Source organism: Natrix helvetica (genome assembly GCF_964273705.1).
Source record: "Natrix helvetica genome assembly, chromosome: 2".
NCBI lineage: Eukaryota > Metazoa > Chordata > Lepidosauria > Squamata > Natricidae > Natrix > Natrix helvetica.
In genome coordinates this window covers 283,615,067-283,642,741 of record NC_138552.1, presented here as the reverse complement: position 1 = coordinate 283,642,741, position 27,675 = coordinate 283,615,067, and the positions used below count along the sequence as shown (strand labels likewise).

Sequence of the window (27,675 nt, the reverse complement as noted above, 5' to 3'; positions counted from 1 at the left end):
GGGAGCGTGTGCGCCTCTGGGCTGCAACCTGGAAGAGAAGCTGCCCAGGGCGCATGCACGCGCACAAAAATGAACTTCCGGTTTCAGCTACTGAACTTCCGGTTTCAGCCAGCCACTCTTCTGGGTAGCATATGTGCACGTGACGATCAGCTGGTTGGCGCAAATGCTCATGCAGGAAAACGGAAGATGAGCTCCTTCTAGTTTCCGGCACTGCCGCATGCATAAAGGCCAGCTGATCTTCGTGCACACATGCGTGCCAGAAACCTGGAAGAGGAACAGATGACGTCACGTGTGCCAGGCAACATGGCTCCATGTTCCACTTCTGACACACATGCCATAGGTTCCCCATCATGGCCCTAAGATATATTTTAAGTTACAAGCATATGAGAAACCATAGGCATTCCTCTTTTTTTGTCCCTTTTGGAAGTACCGTGTAAAAAGAACTTCCTTTCTTAATCTTGTCCCTCATTCCTCTTGGTTTGCTATATCCCAGTGATGGTGAACCTATGGCACATGACAGGGCGCTGCCCTGTCAGCTGGCCAGTGCACATGCGCGCGTTGGCCAGCTGAGTTCACCGTTTTCAAAAGCCGTTTTTCGCCCTCCCCAGGCTTCAGAGGCTTTATAGGAGCCTGGGGAGGGCAAAAAGAGCCTCCCCCCCCCCCTGGAGGCCCTCCGGAGGCTTCAGGGACCATCCGGAGGCTGCCCTGAAGCCTTCGGAATGCTCAGAACGACCCTCTGAGTAAACCGGAAGTGACTTCCGGTTTGCTCGAAAGGGTGGTCTTAAGCATTCTGAAGGCTTCAGGGAAGCCTCCGGACGATCCCTGAAGCCTCCGGAGGGCTTCCGGGGGGCGGGGGGAGGCTCTTTTCGCCCTCCCCAGGCTCCTATAAAGCCTCTGGAGCCTCGGGAGGGCGAAAAAAGCATGTAAAAATGGGGGGGTTGTGCCTGTTGTCCGTGCATGCGCACTGGGGGTTCGTGTATTGCATTATGGGTGCAGCATGCCCGCACACACACACCCTGCGCTCCCCCCACTTGTGGCACGTGAGCCAAAAAAGGTTCGCCATCGCTGCTATATCCTCTGTTAAAAGAATTGCCCACCAATGAACGTGCTGAATTATGAAATAAATTCGCAAAATATTTCTGGAGAACACTCTTTTTTAAAAACAGTTTATTTATACATTTTCATTTAACATACTATACATAAGTGCTTTGTGAACAGTGTATTCCTCTAGGTTACTTAGCTTACACGATAATATTTTCCCCGCTCCTAATTTCTATCTCTGTTATCCAACTATTTATAAAATAAATCCCATGTTCGGAAATGCTCTGTATCTTCTTTTTCTTTTATCTTTAATGTCAATCTATCCATTTCTGCACAATCTAATTTTCTTTCTCTAATTGCATCTTCTTCCCTCAGGGTTTCCCCATTTTTCCAATACTGTGCAAATACAATCCTTGCTGCTGTCAAAACACGTAGTATTAAATACAAATTCCCCTTATCATATTTTTCTAATATTATACCTAACAAAAATATTTCTGGCTTATAATAATCTATATGCAGCTTTAACATTCTTTCTAACGATGTATGTATTTTTGTCCAAAATTTCTTTGCTTTCACGCATGTCCACCACATGGGATAATACGTGCGCAATGTCTGATTACATTTCCAGCATTTGGTGCACATTTTTTGTAAACATCTTTGCTAGTCTCACCGGTGCCACCTATAAAACATTTTATATATTTTTTCTTTATATGTAGTTGCCATTGTCAACTTACAGTTTCTTTCCCGATAACACTCTTGTGGGGTTTTACAAGGGATGCATGCATTTTTCTCTGCTCAGTCAGGTGCATGAGTTCAGCCAAAATGGAATTAATTCAGGAAAAAGATATTTTTCAAAAGGAAGCTTGCAAGAATTAGTAGTTGTTGTGGCCTGATAACAGCCAGAGGAGCTGGTGGCAGACTCAGACAGTGAGGAGATTGGGGAGGAACATGGGCCAGTCCTGGAATCTGGGGAAGCCTCTGACAAGTGCTCTACATCAGAGGCAGAGATGGGGTCAGGGCCATCTGACAGTGATTCAGTTGCCTTCAGAGTTGGACATCAGTGGGGCAGAAGAACAGCTGGAGCCTGTTCCTGATGTGTGCATGCACAGAGCTGCCAGGAGAAGGGAACAGCTAAGGAACAAGGGTCTACTCAGGGGTAAAGCCACAGGTGGACGGTGGACGGCCCCTCCCAAAGGGAATAAAAAGGAACGAAAGGGGAGGAGAGTTTGCAGGAGGCAATTAGTTCAATTCATTAGACTGAAGATCTGTTCCTGACTTCTTCCCAAGTATTGTCTGCTACCAAGTGGCGTTTGGAAGATATTGGCGTGGCAGCTCTCCAATCCTGATAAAGGTCTATAATGGTGAAATCTCTTGAGGCCGGGACTTTGCTGGAGAGGAATTCACTTTAAACTAAATAAATGGGGCTTTATCTGGATGAGGAGCTGGCTTTGTGCTTTTGGGAAGCCTAGATCAGAACAGTAGTGAACTGTAATAGATGAAATCAATGCCTGACTTATTATGTTTGCTCTGAATATTGATATAAGCAATTAGACAGACAGAAAGATAGGTGAAGGAAGAAACACTATGTTGTATTACAATCTCATTTACATTTATATGTGTGTGTGTGTTACGGTGAAAGACCGAAATTGGTGAATGTCAACATTCACCGGTGAATGTCGACATTCACCAGATACGCTTGGTGAATGTCCGAAAATACCCTTATCCTCTCGACACCCTTCTATTCGCGGAGTTTTTTTAAAAAAAACCTGCGATCCTGCGATCCGAAAATACCCTTATCCTCTCGACACCCTTCTATTTGCGGAGTTTTTTTTAAAAAACCTGCGATCCTGCGATCCGAAAATACCCTTATCCTCTCGACACCCTTCTATTCGCGGAGATTTTTTTTAAAAACCTGCGATCCTGCGATCCGAAAATACCCTTATCCTCTCGACACCCTTCTATTCGCGGAGTTTTTTTAAAAAAACCTGCGATCCTGCGATCCGAAAATACCCTTATCCTCTCGACACCCTTACCCTAATCCCCTTACCCTAATACCTCGGCAGATATGCTTCCTTTTAAGCGTCTTCTATTCGCGGAGTTTTTTTAAAAAAACCTGCGATCCTGCGATCGACATAAAAAAAAAAACTCCGTGAATAGAAGACGCGAAAAGGAAGCATATCTGCCGAGGTATTAGGGTAAGGGTGTCGAGAGGATAAGGGTATTTTCGGACATTCACCAAGCGTATCTGGTGAATGTCAACATTCACCGGTGAATGTCGACATTCACCAGATTTCGGTCTTTCACCGTAACATGTGTATAAATAATGTGTTTTATTTATTTATTTTTATTTATTATTCATATTTATAGACCGCCCCCTCTCCCGAAAGGGACTCGGGGCGGTGTACAGTCCCTAAAATACGTTATAAAATACATACAAAAACAGTTAAATAATTAAATACGTAGGTGGAGGAGGTTGTAAGACTGTACATAGAATAATAAATATAATACATTAAAAGCTTATTAAAACCCCAAACCCAATTAAAATGAGTAAATCCCCGGGAGGTAAAACTAAGAAAGTGCCAGGCCAGCTGATTGAAATAGGTGAGTCTTTAACTTTTGCCGGAAGGAACGGAGGTCGGTGGTAGTTCGAATGTCTGGGGGGAGGTCATTCCAGAGGGTTGGGCCCATCACAGAGAAGGATCTACTCCTAGGTGTCGCCCGCTGGCATTGACCAGCAGACGGCACCAGGAGGAGCCCCTCTCTGTGAGAGCGGATAGGTCGCAGGGATGTGTGTGGTAGGATGCGATCCTGCAGGTAACTAGGTCCACTGCCATGGAGCGCTTTAAAGATGGTGATCAATACCTTGAAACGCACCCGAAAGGCCACAGGTAGCCAGTGCAGCTCGCGCAGGAGAGGTGTTACGTGGGAGTAACGTGTACTTCCCATAATAACCCGCGCGGCTGCGTTCTGAACTAGCTGCAGTCTCCGGATGCGTCCCAAGGGAAGCCCCATGTAGAGAGCATTGCAGTAGTCCAGGCGAGATGTCACCAGCGCATGAGTGACCGTGCGCAGGGCACTCCGGTCCAGTAGGGGGCGCAATTGGCGCACCAGGCGAACCTGGTGGAACGCCCCCCTTGCCACGGCTGCCACATGGTCCTCCATTGACAGCCGGGCATCAAGGAGGACGCCCAAATTGCGCGCCCGCTCCACAGGGGACAATTGTTCGCCCCCTATGGCCAGCGATGGAGTCAGCTGGCTGAACCGAGGTGCCGGTAACCACAGCCACTCGGTCTTGGAGGGGTTGAGTTTAAGTCTGTTGTCCCCCATCCAGACCCCGACGGCTTCCAAACACCGGGACATCACTTCGACAGCCTCGTTGGGGTGGTTTGGGGTTGAAATATACAGCTGAGTATCATCAGCGTTTGAATTAATGTCAAGGTCCACTGAAACCAAATAACTGCATTGCTGTCTGCACACCTTCACCCATTAAAAAGTCATTGAGAAATGCTTATATTACCTTTTATACAGAGTAGGTGAGTCCAGAGTTCAAATACATACCCTGAACCATATTTCATAGTCTCCGGACTCCTCTTTCACCGCTTTAATGTGATTTTTTCCCCTTTTCTCTTACCCATGAAAATCATAGTGTAAGTTATAAATTATGCTTAAAGTAAAGGTCTCTTCTATTTGTGCTCAACTCCTAGTGATTATACGGACTCATCCTTATCGCAAGAGATGAATACTACAGGTAGTCCTCAGTTAGCAATAACAGTAGCATTTAGACTTATATACCGCTTCACAGTTATTTACGGCCCTTTCTAAGCAGTTTACAGAGTCAGCCTATTGCCCCCAACAATCTTGGTCCTCATTTACCGAGCTCGGAAGGATGGAAGGCTGAGTCAACCTTGAAGCTGGTGAGATTCGAACTGCCAATTTGGAGTCAGCCAGCAGTCAGCAGAGGTAGCCTGCAGTACTGCATTCTAACCATTGTGCCACCATACTGCCCCATATCAGTTTACAGCATTCTCTGGGTGGTTTACAATGTCAATATTATTTGTATATTGTCCCCAACAATCCATGTTCTCATTTTACCGATGTTAGAGGTATGGATGGCTAAGTCAACCTGGAACCCCATCAGGATCGAACTCCAGCCTTGGGCAGAGTTTGCCTGGAGTACTGCACTTAGCCACTCTGCCACCAGTTAATAATTGCCCATCATTCAGTGAAGCAATCATAAAGTGTGACATCACATGACTGTGCCAAGTTACCACAGCAGTCCCCGCAGTTCCAGTTGCAATTGTTAAGCAAATTCCACACAGTCATTAAGAGTGATGTTGCACTTGTCAGCTCCTGCCAGTTTTCCCGTTGGCTTTGTTTGTCGGAAGCCAGCAGTGAAGGTTGCAAATGGTGATAGCAATAGCACTTATATACCACTTCACAGTGCTTTACACCTCCCACCTCTGCGCATTTTACAGAGTTATTGCCCCCAACAATCGGGGTCCTCATTTTACCCACCTCAGAAGGATGGGAGGCTGAGCCAACCTTGACCCTGGTGAGATTCGAACTGCCAAATTGCAGGCAGCCGGCAGTCAGCAGAAGTAGCCTGCAGTACCGCATTCTAACCACTGCGCCACCATGGGGATCACATGACTATGGAACACTCTGACCATCATAATTTCAAACCAGTTGCCAAGCACATGAATTGTGATCACATGACCACGGGGTTGTTGCAGCAGCCTCAATTTCTGTCTGTAAGTCTCCTCGTTCAATGCTGTCATAACTTTGAATGGTTTCTGGACCAATGTTTGTTAACCAAGCCCTACTTGTAACCAGATCTCACCTTACTTAGTTTTTCAGAATCAGCCAAAGTTGGTGTCAGCACTACGCCTTAAACATGGATAAGAACTGCAATAGCATTTCCAAAACAACCAAAACAGAGTAACATGTGTTTACAACAGAGACCCTTTTACATGGAAATAGCACTAAAATGATTAAGAAAATAAGGCAAGAGCTTCCCCAGATTAATTTACCTTTAAATATAGGCTTCTTATTTGAATTATGGCATCAGCCTTATTCCTAGTCAATTATATATTGGAGAGAAATTTATTTGGAGAAATTAAACATTGCCAGTCCTAAGTTGCTACAATAAAATTCTGCCAGTTGAGTATAGTAGAAGTTGCCATTTGCCTGGGCAAAAGAGATGCTTTGTATAGGTCGACTCCAGGAAGCGAGGAAGGCCGAATGTGTCAGGTTTCCAAATAGCATCCAAAAGTAAATCAGAGTCCAAAACAAAAGTATTGCTCAAAGTTCCAATTTATTAAGAGAGCCATGTTGGCACATCTGGGAAAACCCGAATCTGAAAGCTTCCCGGTTTTCCCCAAACAGTTGAAAGTTCAAAATCTTGCCCCCACACCTACAAGTCCATCACATGATCCAATCTTCCACTGCCATGCTGGCAGTTCCACCCATCCAGTTCCGGTCAGGTGCAGAGACAAAGGATGACCTTGGCTTTCTAGAAATAATTTTGTTATGGCAACATAGCATGTAACTCCTACAATCCCCCCTCCTATTTTTCCATAATAGAAAATGCATAGTAGAATTACAGAAAGTGTGGTAGGCCTAAGGTCCAAAAAAAAGATGGCTGCAGGCCTGACAGAATGTCAACTCATGAAGCTTCCCTGACCTGCTCCTGAGTTGCCGTTGGCAGGGGGATGGGAAATCGCACCTCGCAGCTTCACCAAGGCTCTTACTCTTCAGTCATAAAAAGATGTATTCGGGCTGACCGTGTCAAGGCCATCTTCGTGGATACCAGCAATCCCTGGAAGGGAGTGATTTCTGCAACCCACGAAATTACCTTGTTGGGGAATGTGACTGGGTGACACATGATGTGGGGAGGGGGAAACAGGGTCAGAGGCAAGTTGTGAACGCGGTGAAGACAGAGTCGGCTTCACCTAGGTAATGCTGACATGGTGCTCCTAGTGAAAGTGGATTTTTATTGCCGGATAGCTTGAGACGCTTGATTGCATTATGGCACTGCTTGGAACCTTGACATATAGCTTTAAAAGTCCACAAGTCTTACAATTGCCAACGTTGCACATCCCTGGTTTAATTACATCGCCACGATGTAAAACAGCTGTGTAGACTCTAGAAAGAGTGCAGAGAAGAGCAACAAAGATGATTAGGGGACTGGAGGCTAAAACATATGAAGAACGGTTGCAGGAACCGGCCGTGGCTAGTTTAATGAAAAGAAGGACTAGGGGTGACATGATAGCAGTGTTCCAATATCTCAGGGGTTGCCACAAAGAAGAGGGAGTCAAACAATTCTCCAAGGCACCTGAGTGTAGAACAAGAAGCAATGGATGGAAACTAATGAAGGAGAAAAGCAACTTAGAACTGAGGAGAAATTTCCTGACAGTTAGAACAATTAATCAGTGAAAAACCTGCCTCCAGAAGTTGTGAATGCTCCAACACTGTAAGTTTTAAATAAGATATTGGATAGCCATTTGTCTGAAGTGGTGTAGGGTTTCCTGCTGAAGCAGGGGGGTTGGACTAGAAGACCTCCAAGGTCCCTTCCAACTCTGTTATTCTATTCTATTCCATTCTATAATTCCAAAAATCAGAGAGGAGTTATTATTTCACTCTCCACAGTTGATCAAATATCTGATACAGAGATGACATCATTGTCCTTTTGTTGGCAAATAACAGCAGCACTTATTAGGGATATGTCCCAACAGGCACCTTTAGCTAATGAACTCTGGGTCATTTTTAAACTAAAACTGTACATCTTGTGAAGCACAACTTTACTTAGAAATTTTTCTCGTCTATTGATTCTGGCTGTGATGGCTCTTCATGCTTGAGGCCAGGCTATTTAAACGATATTGTGCTAAGAGAAGGGGAGAAATAAAGCACCAATCTTTGGAACAATCTGAGGTTGGAAAGGAATTGTTTGAATTACTAGTCAATTTATTAACCTGATTTAGTGCTCTTCCTTGTGCTTGGGGTGAGAGAAAAATCCTTTTTTCCATTTCAGTAGTTCACCTTTGTGTAAATTATTCTTAGTATTTAGTCACTTTACATTATACACTATTGCTGGTGATTTGAAGTGGTATTTGAATGACAGACATCCCTGCAATGTTAAAGCAGAAATAAAACACAATCTCTTGATTCTCAATAGAATCAAGATCACCTGAAGTGTTAATAGCACTTTACAATGCCTGGTAAGGCCACACTTGGAATACTGCATCCAGCTTTGGTCGCCACAATGTAAAAAAAAGATGCTGAGACTCTAGAAATAGTGCAGAGAAGAGCAGCGAAGATAATTAGGGGACTGGAGGCTAAAACATATAAAGAATGGTAGCTGGAATTGGGTATGTCTAGTTTAAAGAAAACTAGGGGAGACATGATAGCAGTGTTCCAATATTTCAGGGGTTGCCACAAAGAAGAGGGAGTCAAGCTATTCTCCAAAGCACCTGATGGCAGGACAAGAAACCATGGATGCAAACTAATTAAGGAGAGAAGCAACCTAGAACTAAGGAGAAAATTCTTGACAGTTAGAACAATTAATCAGTGGAACAACTTGCTTCCAGAAATTGTAAATGTTTTAACACTGGAAGTTTTTAAGAAGAAATTGGATAATCATTTGTCTGAAATTGTATAGGGTTTCCTGCCTAAGCAGGGGGGGTGGACTAGAAGACCTCCAAAGTCCCTTCCAACTCTGTTATTCTATTGTATTCTATTTACAATTTACTTTTTAAAAAGTGAACAGAAATTCCCCTCCTTTCTTTTCAGAGTAATCCATAATTAAAACTCGGTCAAAATCCTTTTGTATGTTCTATCACTGTAGTTTAAGGGAAATTGAGGTCTCTTCATTAAATTGTACTTTTAGTGCTTTAAAATCTAAAAATTGGATTGATCCAGTACATGGCTACTTCTGGTAAAATCCTGACATTTTGCAGCCAAAGAATAAGATTTAGGGGGGAAAAGTGGGACACAGCATTGGTTTGCGCATGATGTGTCACTGTTATCTCCTTGTAAGATTTCACTTTTGGAAACTGATTTGGTTCCTTTCAACAAAGAACACAACACAATCTGATCCTTAGAAGAAGCAGTTTTAACACTCTGCTGTGAAGACAGGACAACATGAAATAAAAACCCATGTTTTTTTTTTAAAAAATAGTTTATAGAATAGATTTAGATGGTAGAATAAGTAGAAGTCAGCCATGCACGACACATAAGCTAAATATTAGTGTCTAATTTAAGGTCCATGATTCCCCACCCACCCAGTAAGGGCATTCATTCATCCATCCATTCAATCAATCAATCAATCAATCAATCAATCAATCAATCAATCATCCATCCATCCATCCATCCATCCACTCACCTATGGAGATTCTCAGGTTATAATTGACCCAAAGGTCTTTTTTCAAAAGACAACAGGACTTCCTTGTTTTTCCTTGAAGACATTTTGCTTCTCATCCAATAAGCTTGTTCAGTTCTGAAGAAGTGGTATGTGAGTAATATTCATTCAATCAATCAATCAATCAATCATTCTTCACTCTTTTTTTAAAAAAATATTGAACTGGTTTTTTTTAAAAAAGACAAAAAGAAAAATATATTTTTTGCAATTTCCTTCTGTGCAACATTTTCACCTCGGTATACATCCATTGTACTTCTCCCCCCTTATTTTGGTTTCTCTTTGTCTATATATGTGATACTATTATATACAGTCCTTAATTTACAATCCTTCTTTCCATTGATATATGTTTGTTCATCTCTACCTATATACCTTGTTAATTTCTAACTCCTGTGTCTTCTTCATTTAGTCTTTCCTTAAGCTTTACACTTTCACTCTTACGGAGTGACATCTGCTGAGGGCTATTAAGAAAGGTGGGGGCTGCTTTCTCCCTCTTTAAAAAAAACGTGTTTCTCCATTTCTCATCCAGGGAAATATAATATTCTGCCTTTTTAATGTTCCTCAAAATATTTCATTCTTCTAGGAGAGGGGTGTCTTCCCTTAATACTATGCTAAACTGGCTCCCAAATAAAGACTATCCATATTGAAAAAGTGGGCACTGATCCCAAAAGGTTGTAAATTACTGCTTTCAACCATAATGGGATAGGAATATAAAAGACCATAAGAAAAGCCACTCAGGATGTTCAGATTTTCAAATTATCAGGATAATAAATGGAGGTTGTTCCATTGCGCGCTGCTCCATTAAGGCAACATGACTTTGGAGGAAAGGGTTATTTTGTTCGAGTGTTTCTTTAACAAGAACTTTTTTGTTGTAATAATAATAATAATAATTCTTGGGCCTAATTCTCCATGCTTTGTAATAGCTGGAAACAGAACGCATTAGCAATCTTCTTGACATATTTAATTTACTTTTTTCCTTGCTGTTTATGGCCAGTTTATGGTCCAGCTCTTTAATGTTAAGGAATTTATAACAATAGCTTAACACATTAGCCTCCTTCATTTTTTAAAAAGCTATGTATTAGATTTTGAACATGCAACCTGTTTGAATTCGAAATGCCGCTTTTCAAGCTCAAAACAATCATTCTGAGTGCAAGATAACTGTTTCACAAAAAAAGGAGGCTCCTTCAATCATTTTGGATGCTGAATGCTTCTTGAATGATCAAAATTGTTCATTTTCAATTGCATTCAAAGGAACTCTTGTCAAGCTCGAAACAGTGAGATGTTTTGAATGCAAAATGTTTTGTACATCCCTAAATTCTAAAAAAAAAAAGGGGGGGGGGACACCAAAACTGAAACAAACTCTCTGGAAAGAGTTCTATTATTTACATGTTTGACTTCAACTGATTATTCTAGGGTTCTGGAAATATACAGGTTTTGTTTCAAGTGAGAATTTCTCTTAATTGGGTTCTTTTTTATATAACACATAATCGATTGTTTCACTTAAATTACCTTAATTTTGAGCAACTGCATCTTCAATTTAGCTTTAAAATATTGATCATGGTAGATTTTGGGGAATTTAAAATGCATGGTCAGAACAATATTTAATGAACCTAATGCCCCGGGAGGGTATGACGTTGTCTATCTGTGTGTCTGTGTTCCAGCATAACTCTGGAATGCCTGGGCTGCTGAAATGAAAAGGAATGAATTATATCTATAGTGTCAAATCACAGTACTTTTGAGGGTGATAGTGTGCATCTTGGATGCAAGTTCATGTGTGTGTGATGGATTTATGGGTGTGGGGATAAGATCATGAACTTTCAACTGGGTGGAATCCCAGGAAGCTTTTAGATTAGGGATTCCACAGATGTGCCAACATGTCTGTCTTATTAAATTGGAACTTTAAGGAGAGTTCTGCCTTGGAATCTGATTTAATTCTGCATGATATTTGGAACACTGACTCTGTGTGTGTTTGTGTGTGTGTGTGTGTGTGTGTGTTCCAGCATTACTTTGACTAGACACTATAGACATAATACAATACAATACAATACAATAGCAGAGTTGGAAGGAACCTTGGAGATCTTCTAGTCCAACCCCCTGCCTAGGCCGGAAACCCTGTACCGTTTCAGACAAATGGCTCTCCAACATCTTCTTAAAGACTTCCAGTGTTGGGGCATTCACAACTTCTGGAGGCAAGCTGTTCCACTGATTTATTGTTCTAACTGTCAGGAAATTTCTCCTCAGTTCTAAGTTGCTTCTCTCCTTGATTAGTTTCCACCCATTGCTTCCTGTTCTACCCTCAGGTGCTTTGGAGAATAGTTTGACTCCCTCAATTTTGGGGCAACCCCTCAAATATTGGAACACTGCTATCATTTCTCCCCTAGTCCTTCTTTTCATTAAATTAGATATACCCAGTTCCTGCAACTGTTCTTTACTGTTTACTACTCTGGGTATGTATCCCTTTACACACCACATAAATAAATCTTTACTTGATCAAGTATGCATTAGTGTGGTCTTTATCTGCCTTGGCAGTATGCCCATTGACAAGGGCACAACTATGAAATGCTGCATTCAAAAAAAACCATGATGCATTTTTCTATTGAAGGCCCTTTCCTCCCACCCTGCTTTAATGTTGTAGATATTTTTATAACATCCAAATTAAAACTTTGGTATTAATCTTGAGGGGTCTGGCTTAGCGCCTGACCATCTACCGAACATCTTCCTCTGGTTTGAACTATTTGGCTAGTAGAAGCTGCTGGACAAACCTTTGTGAAGTTTAAGCTATTGTTAGAAGATAGCTTTTTTGGAACATGGACAAGGGGCCATCTCCTGCTTCACTTCCAAACCATGGAATGCATTCCTTTTAGAACATGTGTTTGGCCTTATTTTCTGTCCCCTAAGAAGAGCAACTGAAGAGCATCTCTTTTGCCAGGTTTTTTAATAGCTGGGTTTGCTTTGATTTTAATTTATGTCATTTTTTATTTTGCTTTTATTTATCCTCCTAGCCACCTGAAATAATACAATAATACAATAATACAATAGTAGAGTTGGAAGGGACCTTGGAGGTCTTCTAGTCCAACCCCCTGCCTAGGCAGGAAACCCTATACCGTTTCAGACAAATGGCTCTCCAACATCTTCTTAAAGACTTCCAGTGTTGGGGCATTCACAACTTCTGGAGGCAAGCTGTTCCACTGATTAATTGTTCTAACTGTCAGGAAGTTTCTCCTCAGTTCTAAGTTGCTTCTCTCCTTGATTAGTTTCCACCCATTGCTTCTTGTTCTGTCCTCAGGTGCCTTGGAGAATAGTTTGACTCCCTCTTCTTTGTGGCAACTCCTGAGATTTTGGAACAATGCTATCATGTCTCACCTAGTACTTGCTCAAACTGACTGGAGAGGTGGGATATAAATAAAAGGTTAAGGCTGTGCGGATCTTCCAATGAGGGTCCCAAAGGTGCTTTTTCAAGAGGCAACTGGACCTTCTTGTTTTTCTTTGAAGATGTTTCGCTTCTCATCCAAGAAGCTTCTTCAGCTCTGACTCCTTCCTTCCATTCCCCACCATCCAGTCAGAGCTGAAGAAGCTTCTTGGATGAGAAGCGAAACATCTTGGAAGAAAATCCAGAAAGTCCCATTGCCTCTTGAAAAAGTACCTTTGGGACAACCATGACCTGGAGGACTGAGAAGCTCCATAGAAATCTTCCAATGAGTGCTGCACTTGGTTGAAAATTTGCTTCTGGGTCTGGTTCAAGGTGTTCATTTAGTTTAAACCCTTCGTGGCATGGGTCCAGGCTACCCGAGGAACCATCTTATCCCAATGGGATTAGCCTCTTACTCCGTAGTTACTACCTAGCCTGCAGTTGACCCCATTGGTCAAAGAAGATTGGCCGATGGGATCCAGGAGAAGGGCCTTTTCTGCTGTGTACACACACACACACACACACACACTCAAACAGAGTGCCCCTGGAGCAATGGTGGGTTGCTCTTACGTTGCTACCGGTACGCTGCTCGTGGTCTGTTTGTGCTCACACAAGACATGCGCTGTGCAGGCATGTGCACTCCACTGCCCCTGTGACACCCAGCTGCTTGTTGGAGGTCGCGCAGGTGCCGCACGCTGTGCGCGCATGCGCAATTGGCCCGGTTGCTTCAAAAACAGGTATGGAATGCAGGCAGGTGGGTGGGCCAAATGAGCCACCGTACCAATACGGTGGCCGCTTTGCCCGACTACTACTGGTTCGACCGTACTGGGCCATACTGGCCGGAACCCACCGCTGCCCTGGAGGTGAGATCATCTCTGATCCTTCTGAAAGCATCTCAAAACCAAGCTCTGCCAAATTCCCTGGGGTCCCCAATGGGAGCATTCTACAATGGAGGTGGTCAATGAACTAAGAAAGAAGACCCCACCTCCATCCTGCTCACGTACTGGTTCCTACTCTACCCAATCTCTGTTAATATTTGCAATATTTGTAACGTATTAATATTTTTATTGGGCATGCTGTGGCTCAGTGGCTGAGGCACTTAGCTTGCCGATCAGAAAGGTCAACAGTTCGGCGGTTCAAATCCCTAGCACCGCATAACGGAGTGAGCTCCCGTTACTTATCCAAATCTCTGCCAACCTAGCAGTTCGAAAGCATGTAAAAATGCAAATAGAAGGGAGTCGACCCGAAGTTCTCCATCTGGATAGACATGGAGGATGTGAGCTCTGTAGAGTCTCACATGAACCCTGTCTGAAAAACCATTTCCAAGATCCATTTTTGGATCAGAACCCCCTTGTGGGGGAGGGGGGTGAAGAAGGGGCAGGATCCCATCAGACCCAGAGGAAGTGCAACAGGTCCCTCGTAGGTCAGAGATTTGCCTTCTGAATCAGAATTGGGGCAGCAGCATGGCAACATGGCTACACAAGAAGCTGGCTTCAGGCCAAAGCAGCTGAACAGGAGTGTACAGAGGCGAGATGAAAGCCTAGTAAGAAGATCTATTAACCCACACTTATAAATCAGAATTGGGAAAAGGCAAAGAACTGTGAGAGCATAAATAATATTGATGGACAGATTGGGAAATAAAAAGCAGACAAAAGATGTTTTGGAGGTTGACAGTGGCATAAGGAAAATTGAAGTAGGAGGTTACGCCCCAACAAAGGGAAATATAAAAGATCTCTTTGAGTCCCCCTAGAGTCAGGAACAACTAGCACATATGTGTGAGGGGAACCTTTACCTTTACCATTGATATTTTTATACTCTTGCTTTTATTCTATTGCAAATTGCCCAGAGTTACTATAGAAAGATGGGTAACATAGGAATAAATAAGATTTGAGCCTCTCATAAATGCCAGTGACAGGCAAACATGAGGGAGTCCATTGACCAAAATTGGTATTTTGAGGCCCTCTCCTGACAAAGTTACTAAAAATGCTGTGGAAGCTTGCTGGCCCATAAAATGGCTGCCATGATGAGGTGTGCCCACTGATAAAACACTAGACTTCTGATATCTGGGCTGCAAGGATTTAGACAAGGACTCGAGTTAAGAATTTTGAGTAATTCTTTGCAGCTATATGGTGATCATTTTGAGTGCTGGTAGCTCTGAAACATCCCCTGGACAGAAGAAAAACATAATGCATTTCCTTAACTGTTTTCCTTCCCCCCCCCCCCCCCCAGTTCAATGAAAATGCTTCTAAGCTAAGCAGCAGAAAGTCCTCTGAACGTGTTTATTTTCTAATCAAATGAGACCAAGGGATCTGTTGTGAATTAAGATGCTGGGTGCTTTGTTCTGCAGTTTCGTTCTGCAGTTTCCTTCTATTTCCTTCCTTTTAATTAAGCCTGCCTTTAGAACGAAAACCAGCCACGAAACACCACGCTGCCTATTCCCTAACGTTTCCCACAAATCAACAACCCATTTGTGGTATTGTGTAAGTAGCTGCCCTGCTGGAAATTTCCTCCATAAATATTCACAAGTTGAGCTCCGTCTTTGATCAGTTTAGCTGAGTTGTCTCTTTTCTTTATTCCTCGCTTTAATAGTTCTGTTTTAATTGGCTTCGGTTTGCTTTGCTTTACTTTATTGCCTTTTCCCCCCCTTGAGCGTGTTTTACTTGGTGTGATTTTCATCGGCGTCTTGTACTTCTGCTGTGATCTTCTCTTTTGTCTGGAAGAGTAAAAATGTCTTCCCCCAACAAAATAATTTGTGGTACAATTGCTGTCAAAAATCTCTGGTGAACAATCCATGAAGCCATCATCCTTTCAGAAATAATAAGATTGCCCCCCCCCCGCCCCTGATATTCTTGCAAAAAGCATGAAGACATACAATACAATAGCAGAGTTGGAAGGGACCTTGGAGATCTTCTAGTCCAACCCCCTGCCTAGGCAGGAAACCCTATACCGTTTCAGACAGATGGCTATCCAACATCTTCTTAAAGACTTCCAGTGTTGGGGCATTCACAACTTCTGGAGCCAAGATGTTCCACTGATTAATTGTTCTGTCAGGAAATTTCTCCTCAGTTCCAAGTTGCTTCTCTCCTTGATTAGTTTCCACCCATTGCTTCTTGTTCTACCCTCAGGTGCCTTGGAGAATAGTTTGACTCCCTCTTCTTTGTGGCAACCCCTGAGATATTGGAACACTGCTATCATGTCTCCCCTAGTCCTTCTTTCTCTTAAGCTAAACATACCCAGTTCCTGCAACCGTTCTTCATATGTTTTAGTCTCCAGTCCCCTAATCATCTTTGTTGCTCTTCTCTGCACTCTTTCTAGAGTCTCCACATCTTTTCTACATCGTGGCGACCAAAACTGAATGCAGTATTCCAAGTGTGTCCTTACCAAGGCATTATAAAGTGGTATTAACACTTCACATGATCTTGATTCTATCCCTCTGTTGATGCAGCCTAGAACTGTGTTGTCTTTTTTGGCAGCTGCTGCATACTGCTGGCTCATATTTAAATGGTTGTCCACTAGGACTCCAAGATCCCTTTCATAGTTACTACTGTTGAGCAAGGTACCACCTATACTGTACCTGTGCATTTCATTTTTCTTGCCTAAATGTAGAACCTTACTCTTTTCACCACTGAATTTCATTTTATTAGATAGTGCCCAATGTTCAAGTTTGTCAAGATCTGTCTGTATCTTAAGCCCGTCTCCTGGAGTGTTGGCTGACATGGTTTTGCCAGCAGTCCAGAGACTGCGGGGTACTACGGAGCCGACCAAGTGATTGGTCCGATTGTTGTTGTCAGGGGTATCATTATGCTTTGTCAATCATGAAAGACAGGGAAGGGCTTTTGACTATACAGGTACTCCTCACTTAGTGACTTCTTGTTCAGCAACCATTCGAAGTTACAACAGTGCTCAACAAGATGACTTATGGCCGGTCCTTGAAGTTGTGGCTGTCGCAGTGTCCCCACAGTCACAGGATCATGATTGGGGCACTTGACAACCGGCACACAGTTACAATGGTCACAGCTTCCCACAGTCACATCATCACCGCTTGTGATCTTCACTGTGTCAGGAGTGCAGCCAGTTTCCTTTTGGGATCTTTGGCCTGCCACACTTCCATCTACTATGCTGTTTTTATAGTGGGGAAACGGGAGGGGGATAGTAAGGAGTAGGATGTGATGTAACCAAAATAAAATTCCTTTTAGATTGCCAAGGTCATCCTTTGTCTCAGCACCTCTGCACCTGACTGGAACTGGATGGGTGGAACAGCCAGCATGACAATGGAAGATTGGACCATATGAGGGACTTGTGGGTGTGGGGGCAAGATCTTGAACTTTCAACTGGGTGTGGAAAACCGGGAAGCTTTCAGATACGGGTTTTCCCAGATGTGCCAACATGGCTCTCTTAATAAATTGGAACTTTGAGCAAAACTTTGCCTTGGACTCTGATTTAATTTTGGATGCTATTTGGAACCCTGACACCCTGCCTGCTTCCAATAAGTCAAGTCAATGAGGAAACCAGCCACCACCTGAGGTTGTCTTTAAGGACTGCACATGATTCCTTAACAACCACAACCTGAACTGTCATTGTACACTGAAGAGCACATTTAATTTTGTGGTGCAATGACAATAAAGTAAACTAAGCTAACTAACTAAGCCTCGGTGTCGCTTCTCAGAATTCTCTGCTTTCATTTTTTTTCCCTCCCTTCTCTTACACCAGTTTCTTTCTCTCTTTCTCTCCTCTTCCTTTCTAGGAGATGGTCAAGTTGATTTTGATGAATTCATGACGATCCTTGGGCCTAAACTGGTCTCCTCAGAAGGGCGGGATGGCTTTTTGGGCAATACAATTGACAGCATATTCTGGCAGGTTAGTGGCAAGGGGTTTTCATGTATATTTAAGTCACAGTTGACAGACATGTGATCGCCTCAGAGACTCTTTCCACAAGCCATGTTATCACCAAATGACTCAAAGTTGGTATGTTGTGTTATTTCTGTATTGACACCATGATTCACAGGATGTCGTTGTGGCTTCTACAGACACTGATGTCAGTCTCTTCCCTTACTTCAAATCAGTGGTGGGATTCAACATTTTTTGCTACCGGTTGTGTGGGCGTGGCTTGGTGGGCATGGCTTGGTGGGCATGGCAGGGGAAAAATACTATAAAATCCCCATTCCTTCCCCACTCCTGGGGGAAGGATACTGCAGAATCCCCATTCCCTCCTGATCAGCTGGGACTCAGGAGGCAGAGAATAGATGGGGGCAGGGCCAGTCATAGGTGATGTTTACCCATTCTCTGAACTACTCAAAATTTCCGCTACTGCTTCTCCAGAACTGGTCAGAATCTGCTGAATACCACCTCTGCCTCAAATGTGCTACAGTTGAAGTGATAAGGACATGATGTGCAGGTTACCATTGAGTATGTGCTAGGAGTGTGAAGGTAATGGCAGTCAGGTGTGTGTGTGTGTGTGTGTGTGTGTGTGTGTGTCCATGTTTTGCAATTTAAAGACTTGTGGACTTCAACTCCCAGAATTCCTCAGCCAGCCAGCCACAAGTCTTCAAGTTATTTATTTATTTATTTATTATTATTATTATTATTATTATTATTATTATTATTATTATTATTATTATTATTTTACCATGCTTCTATACCGCCCCCTCTCCCAAAAGGGACTCTGGGCGGTGTACAGTCCATGTAAAAATATATCAAGATGCAATAAATAGAATTGAATATGTACAGTTAGAATGGAGGAGGTTAAAAATAGAATTAAAAGAACTGTACAGAGCCAGTATATATAAATATAATTTTAAACCCTAAAACACACACAAATTAAATTAAAAACAATACCCCTAAAATAACCAGTTAATAGTACATTTGCCGGGAGGAACAGTTGTAATTATGCCAGGCCCGCTAGTCGGAACAGGTGAGTCTTCAATTTTTGCCGGAAGGAGCGGAGGTCAGTAGTGGTTCTGATGTCAGGGGGGAGGTCATTCCAGAGGGTTGGGCCCATCACAGAGAAGGCCCTACTCCTTGGTGTCGCCCGTTGGCATTGCCTAGTGGACGGCACCAGGAGAAGCCCCTCCCTGTGTGAGCGAATTGGCCGCAGGGATGTATGTGGGAGGATGCGATCCCGCAAATAACTAGGTCCCATGCCATGGAGCGCTTTAAAGATGGTAATCAGCACCTTGAAACGCACCCGAAAAACCACAGGTAGCCAGTGCAGCTCGCGCAGGAGAGGTGTTACGTGGGAGTACCTTGTACTCCCCATCACAGCCCGCGCGGCTGCGTTCTGAACTAACTGCAGTCTCCGGGCGCGTCCCAAGGGCAGCCCCATGTAGAGTTGCCAAACATGGAGATCCCTGGTCTAGAGTATGACTTCAACATACTTAATATAGGTTTGTTGTACTGTCCTTAATATATTGGGGTGAAAATGATCTAGCTTTCCAAAAGCTTCAAAAGAGATGCCTGCCGCTTTCTCATTCACTTCTACTTCATTCTACTTCACGTATTATGTGAAGCGTTAATACCACTTTATAATGCCTTGGTAAGGCCACACTTGGAATACTGCATTCAGTTTTGGTTGCCACGATGTAGAAAAGATATGGAGACTCTAGAAAGAGCGCAGAGAAGAGCAACAAAGAGGATTAGGGGACTGGAGGCTAAAACATATGAAGAACGGTTGCAGGAACTGGATATGTTTAGCTTAAGAGAAAGAAGGATTAGGGGAGACATGATAGCATTGTTCCAATATCTCAAGGGTTGCCACAAAGAAGAGGGAGTCAAACTATTCTCCAAGGCATCTGAGGGTAGAACAAGAAGCAATGGGTGGAAACTAATCAAGGAGAGAAGCAACTTAGAACTGAGGAGAAATTTCCTGACAGTTAGAACAATTAATCAGTGAAAAACCTGCCTCCAGAAGTTGTGAATGCTCCAACACTGTAGGTTTTAAAGAAGATATTGGATAACCATTTGTCTGAAGTGGTGTAGGGTTTCCTGCCTAAGCAGGGGGTTGGACTAGAAGACCTCCAAGGTCCCTTCCAACTTTGTTATTCTATTCTATTCATTTTCATCCTCAGGGTTTTAGTAAAGGTTAGTCCTCAACGTAGCAACCACAATTGGAACTAAATATATATATTGCCAAGTAAGCCAATTGTTAAGAGAGGTGCGCCCAATTTTACCACTTTTTGCCATGGTTGTTAAGTGAATCACTTCAGTTGTTAAATGAATCATGTGATCATTCCGACATTGCTTGTCGGAAGCCAATTGGAAAGGTGGCAAAAGGTGATCACATGACCCCAGGACGTTGCAACCATTCTAAATATATGCTGGATGCCAAGTGCCCTTATGTGTGAAGAGTGGTCATAAGTCACTTTTTTCAGTAGCTCTGTAACTTTGAATGGTCACCAAATAAATGGTTGTAAGTTGAGAACTATCTATAGAGGGTTTTTTTTCGCTTGTAGGTTTATTGCAAGGTTGTGAAGAGAGTTGGTTGCTCGCACAGATTTGAAGAGGTCTATGAAAAGTATCTCTTGGGATATATTTTAATTCTTTAGAGCCGAGGTGGCGCAGTGGTTAGAATGCAGTATTGTAGGCTGACTCTGCTCACTGCCAGGAGTTCGATCCTGACCGGCTCAAGGATGACTCAGCCATCCATCCTTCCGAGTTTGGTAAAATGAGGATTGTTGGGGGCCATAGGCTGTCTCTGTAAACCATTTAGAGAGGGCTGTAAAGCACTGTGAAACGATATATAACTCCAAGTGCTATTGCAATCTTTTCCTTGGTTTTACTGAAAACATTGTACGTTAGAGGTAATTGCTAACTGATGGAAGGATAAATGTCCAAGATAGGACGCTTTCTCATGCCCCTTTGTCTATTTTATTTTATAATTGAGGTTCAATGTGAAAACTCCCTGCCTTCCCTTTGAGAATTTCATCAAACGTTTTCCTTGGGTTGGGTAAATCTAAAAGCAAAGTTTAGAAAAATGGTTGAAAAGACCACATAGATACCGTGTTTCCCTGAAAATAAGACAGGGTCTTATTTTATTTTGACCCCCAAAATAAGAACTTGGCCTTATTTTCAAGGGAGGTCTTATTATTTTTGAGGTGTGGGAGGCGGTGAGCGTGGTCACCTCATGGCTGCTGCTGTGTTGCAATATTTTTGGGGAGGGCTTATTTTCGGGGAAACAGGGTAGAAAGGCAGGGTCTTCAGTTGGTACTAGGTGACCCAAATCAGATCTCATTAAGGAAATCTTGGTATGACTTGTGTTCCACGAAGAGAGTGACTTTTAATAACACTGGTTTTTATTTGCAGCAGTGAAAGAAATGACTCTTATCTACGCATTGAAAGAATCTGGTTTCCTGCTGTTTTTATTTGTTTGGTTTCGATTAGGAGGGTTTAAAACGCGCTTTGATTTTATTTCATGACTTCGGTAGTTATTCATTCTGAATTGCCTGAGAAAAGGATGGGCGGGGAGATCAAGATACGAAATTGTTGTTTTACAACGGTGGCGACTTTAAGTTGTGTGGACTTCAACTCCCCGAATTCCCAAGCCAGCCTGAAATAAATGAATGCTAGTTTGAATTCCAGAGTTACAGAGTTCATTAAAAATCATTCACAATGTAAATTCTAAGTCTTATTGAGTTTTAGTGGCCTTAACGTAGAAGCAAGGAAGATCAAGGAAGATCAAAAGGATTCATCACCTACAGAAAACTAATATTGTGGTTGCTTACTCACTTTCTCCATATTGCTGATCTTTTACGGGGTTTACAGTTCACCCACTGCTCTGGTTGTTATTTCAGGAAGTCACACCAGTTGCTTGTTTATGGAATAGGTCATAGGTGTGTTGGAAGAAATGTCCATCTGGGTTCAGTTCCAATATACTGGATTAATGGATGTTGCTTAGAAAGAAGGTTCATTGATGAACAGGATCACATGGCCTGAGATCCAGGGCAAAAAATGGGCAGAGATACTGAGAGTGCCTGGGCTTTATGCCCTCTATTGGGTTTTGAATTGGAGCTTGTGTTCCGATTGGTTGTCATACTCCCATGGAGCCATGCAGGGGTAACACTGTAGGTCGTCTTTTGAGCCCCAGGCTTGGTTGACCCTGGCTGGGTGATGATGTAATGAAAGGGCTTTGGGCAATTCCTACTATGGCCCATTGACAAAGGGGGAGGATGAGTTTCTGCCTCCCTTTTAGGAGAAATATTCTGCCCGTTTTAATATTTCCTAAAATATCTAATCTTTCTAGCAGAGGAGTGGGTGCAGAGGTGGGTTGCTCCCAGTTCAGCCCAGTTCAGCCGAACCAGTAGTGGTATTTAGGCCTGGGTCGCAGAACTAGCAGCAGCCCCAGCTGGCTATGCCCCGAACCGATTTCCTGGTCGCTGCTGCCGCTGCTGGCATGTTGTTTAGTAGTGCTCGTGCATGCACAGTTCACTGTAAATTGTTCTGCGCATGCACAAAGAACCATTTGCATTGAACTGCATGTGAAGCAAACCGGTAGTAAAACCAGTAGCAACCCACCTTTGGGTAAGTGCTAAATTCCTACAGGAGCACACCCCAAGTTGCAACTTTTTGCTTATTATTTTTTTGTTTCCTTATAATTGCTAGTAGGTGAGAATTCCACAGAGCACACTGTAGTAAGTAGCAGCCAGCCAAACAGCCTATTATTGGGATGGCGAACTTATGGCATTTGTCATGGCACACGAGGCGTTGCCCTGTTAGCTGGCCAGTGCGCATGCATGCGCTGGCCAGCTGAGTTCAGCCTTTTTTAAAGCCATTTTTGCCCTCCCCAGGCTCCAGAGGCTTTATAGGACTCCCCTGGAGGCTCTCTGGAGGCTTCAGCAGCTTCCCTGAAGCCTCCGGAGGGCAAAAAACGACCTTACAAGCAAACTGGAAGTTACTTCCTGGTTGCTCGTAGGGCCGATTTTAGCCCTCCGAAGCGTTCAGGAGCCCTCAGGAGGCATCCCCAAAGCCTCCAGGGCGGGTACCAGGGGGGCGGGGGGCTGTTTTCACCCTCCCCAGGCTCCTATAAAGCCTCTGGAGCCTGGGGAGGGCGAAAACAGCATGCAAAAAATGAGAGTGCCAGTCATGTGCACATGCGTGCTGGGGGTGGTGGTGTCGCGCATTGCATTATGAGTGCAGCATGCCCACACACGACCCCCCTGCACTCCCCCCCCCCCCCCCGCTTATTGCACACAAGCCAAAAAGGTTCGCCATCGCTGACCTATTATATTCTATATACGAGAATAAAACTAAATTAAATTGAGTTCCTGTTCCAACGCCATCTTGTGGCAAGATGCTTGAACTGTAGATGGCTTGATTGTATACATGCAGTATTTACAAATTAAAACTTTTAATTTTTTAAAAATTTTTAAAATCATTGCAAACTAATGCAAAGGAAGGATTAAAAAAGAAAAGAAATCAAGGAAAAGCAAAAAAAAAATGTGTAAGAAGGGGAAAAAAGGTGGAAGAAAAATAGAAAAGAGGTATTAAGAAGTAGCTTTGGATATTCTTCACAGCTATTTTAAGTAGAAAACTCTCTAAAGTTACATCATATCAATCTTTTTTAAAATAAGATATCCTTTCCAATCTTCAGAACCATAAATCACAAGTTCATTTTTTTTCATTTTGATACAAACAGTCCAGATGAGTTGCCAAAAAAATATAATGTCTTTTTTTCTAATCAAAGAAGTCAAGTTATCAAATTCAGCAAAATCTGTCAAATTCACCAACTACTCCTCCATAGAGCATAGAGTCAAATCTTTCCATCTCTGTGCATATAGTAATCTCACCACAGTAATCACATTCTGAAATAATCTCGTGTGGAATTTTTTTTTTTTTTTTTGGCTTATCCCTTCTTGGGTAAGGATTCTTATGTTCCTTCTTTGAAATATCTGTCTTTCTGTGCTGCAATATATTACATAGTTTGGTCTTGATGTTCGTCTTCTTCTTCAACTCTATGCAGGTAGTCCTCAATTGAGGACCACAATTGAGTCCAAATGTATGCTGCTAAGTGAGAAGTTTGTTAACTGAGTTTTGCCCCATTTTGCAACCTTTCTTTCCACAGTTATTAAGTGTATCGGTGCAGTTGTTAAGTTGATAATTTAAGCAAATTGTTAAGCAAATCTGGCTTCCCCGTTGATTTGGCTATATATAAAGTGTTATCTCAAAGCACCTGGTATGCCCAAATATGGGAGGGAGCATACTGCTTCCCTTTTGCCTTTCAGCTCCAGCCTAGGAGCCTTCCAGGCAGGAAACCATTTTTGTGTTGCATTTGTGCTGATAAATAAATAAAGGGAGAGTGGTATAGATCTATTTCAAGCTATTTAGCTCTCATCAGCTCGCCATACCCTTACTGGGATTCAAACCTGGGCTGTTTTTACATATTAGGCAGTTGTATTAGCCTCTAAGCCACAGGCTCTCCTCCCTTATCAGCTGAGCCAAGGAAATGATTAAGTGTTATGTCAAAGCACCTGGTATGCCCAAATATGGGAGGGAGCATACTACGGCTTAGAGGCTAATACAACTGCCTAATATGTAAAAACAGTCCAGGTTCGAAGGGTATGGCTAGCTGATGAGAGCTAAATAGCTTGAAATAGATCTATACTACTCTCCCTTTATTTATTTATCAGCACAAATGCAACACAATATATGTGTGTGTGTGTGTGTGTCTGTCTGTCTGTCTATGGAGATTCTCAGTCATCCAGGTCATGGTTGTCCCAAAGTTATTTTTTCAAGAAGCCTGTTGCCTCTTGAAACCATCACTGCTGGTTATCTTTTTAGAACCGAGTGCTAAAACTGGAGCATGTGCATGCTGCAACCCAGAAGAGAGCAGCTGGCCAGTGCACATGTGCACTAAACCAGCTGCCCAGGACACATGTATGTGATGGAACCTGGAAGAGCAGCTGGTGATGGCACATGTGCAAATAGGGAGGGCTCCGTGTGCCAGCTCTCACATGTGTGTCATAGATTTGCCATCACGGATATATATGAATCGGTTGTCAAGCATCCAAATTTTGAATGTGTGACTAAGGGGGTGTTGCAACAGTTGTTAGTGTGAAAATTACTTTTTCAATGCATTTGTAACTTTGGTCACTAAACAAACTGTTGTTAGTTGAGAACTACCTGTAGTATTTTCCATGTTCTCGATGTTTTGACTTCTCCTTCAACTCTCTATCCCAGTTTGTCACTTATTTTTGACTTCTTCCTCAATGCTGGCTTATCCTTGGTTTGGGCCACCCCAGATTCCCTTCCCTCTTTCTCTTTACAAGCTGTTATGGAATCATCATTGTTGAACCATAGATCTGCTATAATTCAAGGCCGCCTTTGTATCGCGAAATTGTGCTCATTTGCTATTCAACCGACAACATTTCTTTTCGTGTTGTATGGTGCAGCGGTGTGATTGTGCATCTCTACATCTACACAGTTTATCCTGCTCCTTCATCTTGGAAATAAATCAAATGTGCCAGGCACAAGCGATAGAAGTCCTCCGTTCCTGCAGCAACCCCCCCCTCAAACCCGCACGCAGATGAAAAGCAAGTGTCAGAAGTTGAGGCAAGCAATAAATAATACTACGCCTGAGGGGAAGAAATGGTTTTTGAAGGTAATATTAGAGAATGCCGCAATGTCAACTCATCACTGTATTGGTTAAAGCTAAAGAGTTTTGACAGCTACAAATGAAGGGGATAAAGAGGTTCTCTGTCGTTGATGTGAATGTAACAACCTTGTGGATATGCTTCCCTGCGCACAGATAGTTCGGAAAACTGAACTATCCTTAAATGAAGGATTTGATTAGTGACGTTCTTCACGAGTGCAACTAGAAGCTTTTGCAAGCAACTAGAAGCTTTTGCAAGCAACTAGAAGCTTTTGCAAGCAACTAGAAGCTTTTGCAAGCAACTAGAAGCTTTTGCAAGCAAGTTCTTCCAGATAATTTTTGATTGTGTGAGCCATACTTTTGTTCTTGAGGTGGGCAACTTCAGCTCTTACGCACACCTGGCAATCCATAAGGAGCCTCATTTGACCATAATTCCTGGAAATTAATCACGGTTTCCAACCATTAAAGGTAAAAGTTCCCTTTGGACATGTGTGCTAATCATTCCTGACTCTAGGGGGCAGTGCTCATCTCTGTTTCAAAGCCAAAGAGCCAGCGCCGTCCGAAGACGTCTCCATGGTCACTTGGCTGGCATGACTAAATGCCAAAGGCGCACGGAACGCAGTTACCTTCCCACTAAAGGTGGTTCCTATTTTTCTACTTGCATTTTTACATGCTTTCGAACTGCTAGGTTGGCAGAAGATGGGACAAGTGACGGGAGCTCGCGCCATTACGCGGCACTAGAGATTCGAACCGCTGAACTGCCGACCTTTCTCATCGACAAGCTATTGCATTTGTGGACAGCCAGTCCTTGCAACTACCGTTTCAGCGAACCAAATGTAAAATTAGCATCCTGTTCACCCGAACCAGTCCGAACTGGCTGAATCCCACCCCCGGCTTAGTAACAATTCAAAGTTCTGACAGATCCCCCCCCAAATGGTACTTAAGACCTGGTTTCCAAGTTACAACCCTTGCAAAGCTCTTGCCATTGTTCACCCGTACGACTGACCACCCGGTGCCGCAGCATTTCCCTACCCATCCTGCCAAGTCCCCCTAGGTCTCAGCTTGTTCCCAAGCCAGCCATTCAACAGGCAAAGGAGGGAAGGTCTATAGCCAATCATCAGAAACGACTCTCACGCGGAGAGCAAGTTACTGCCTTAGAATTGTTGGGGGGGGGGGGGAATGGAGCACTGCTTTATATTCCTGAAAGAGAGATGGAATGCAAACAAATAAATATTAGTAATACCACGGAACAAGTACAAGGAAAAGGACACACATTTTAAAAACATTATGGTCCTCGCTCCATCCTAATAGACTCCAAGCTGTAATAAATGCATAACGAAATAAAAACAGTATATCATTTTATTCTCTTATTTGAAATCTGATTTTGAAGCAACAAAGCCACGGAGTTGCGGATAAAGATAATAAAACCGATTTTAAACGCCTTGGCATTTTTTTTAAAAAAAGTATTTTAACCTAGTGCTGGTGTGCAGGTATAAAGGCAGATTGGGAGAAATAAACTGCTGTGTAAATCAATCTGTGGTCTGGAGGCTGATTTGTAATGACGTACTCCCGACTCTCCTGGTTTACACATTCTTTATGTTTAAGCTAAACCTGGATCTCAGAAGTGTTCTAACGGAGCCCTCAATTTACAGAGACAATTGGAACCAGAATTTTCATTGCTTAAGCAAGGCAGTTGTTAACCGACTTGTGCTCAACATTACAGCCTTAGTTTGCAATGGGGCACTATTTGGACACCATCGGTACTGACAAAATCACTGTCAAGTCTCTAAGTGGGATTAGATTAGAATAGAATAACAGAAGGGACCTTGGAGGTCTTCTAGTCCACCCCCCTGCTTAGGCAGAATACCCTACACCACTTCAGACAAATGGTTATCCAATTGTGCATCCTGATTACATCTTCTATCCTGCAATAATACCTTTGACCAGTGACGTGCGGTGAGGTTTATAGCTGGTGAGGCAGCAATTTTTTTAGACTTGTGGACTTCAACTCCCAGAATTCCACAGTCAGGCATGCTCAGTTGCGATCTGCCGCCCTCCGCCCTGGGATTCGGCCACGGCACCGCCTGCCAGAGCTGTGCGTAATCCGGGGCGCGCTTGTCGGGTGAGGGCAGCGCAGATGGGGAGCAGACGGAGCGAAGGAAGCCTCTCCCCCCCCCGCTTCCCGCACCCGAAAGAACAAAGGGAACCTCTGCCGCCGCCCGGGCAATCTGG

At 43.2% G+C, this 27,675-nt stretch overlaps 1 protein-coding gene across 6 annotated transcripts in view; it reads left to right on the top strand.

Moving 5' to 3' along the window:
- The window catches only part of CALN1 (calneuron 1), a 402,285-nt gene that overhangs the window by 324,809 nt on the left and 49,801 nt on the right, over positions 1 to 27,675 (top strand). For all 6 annotated transcript variants that reach the window (XM_081941437.1, XM_081941438.1, XM_081941440.1 and 3 more), the window contains one exon: positions 17,608 to 17,720. In XM_081941437.1, coding sequence (XP_081797563.1) covers positions 17,608 to 17,720 — 113 coding nt within the window. The remainder of the gene's footprint in view (positions 1 to 17,607; positions 17,721 to 27,675) is intronic.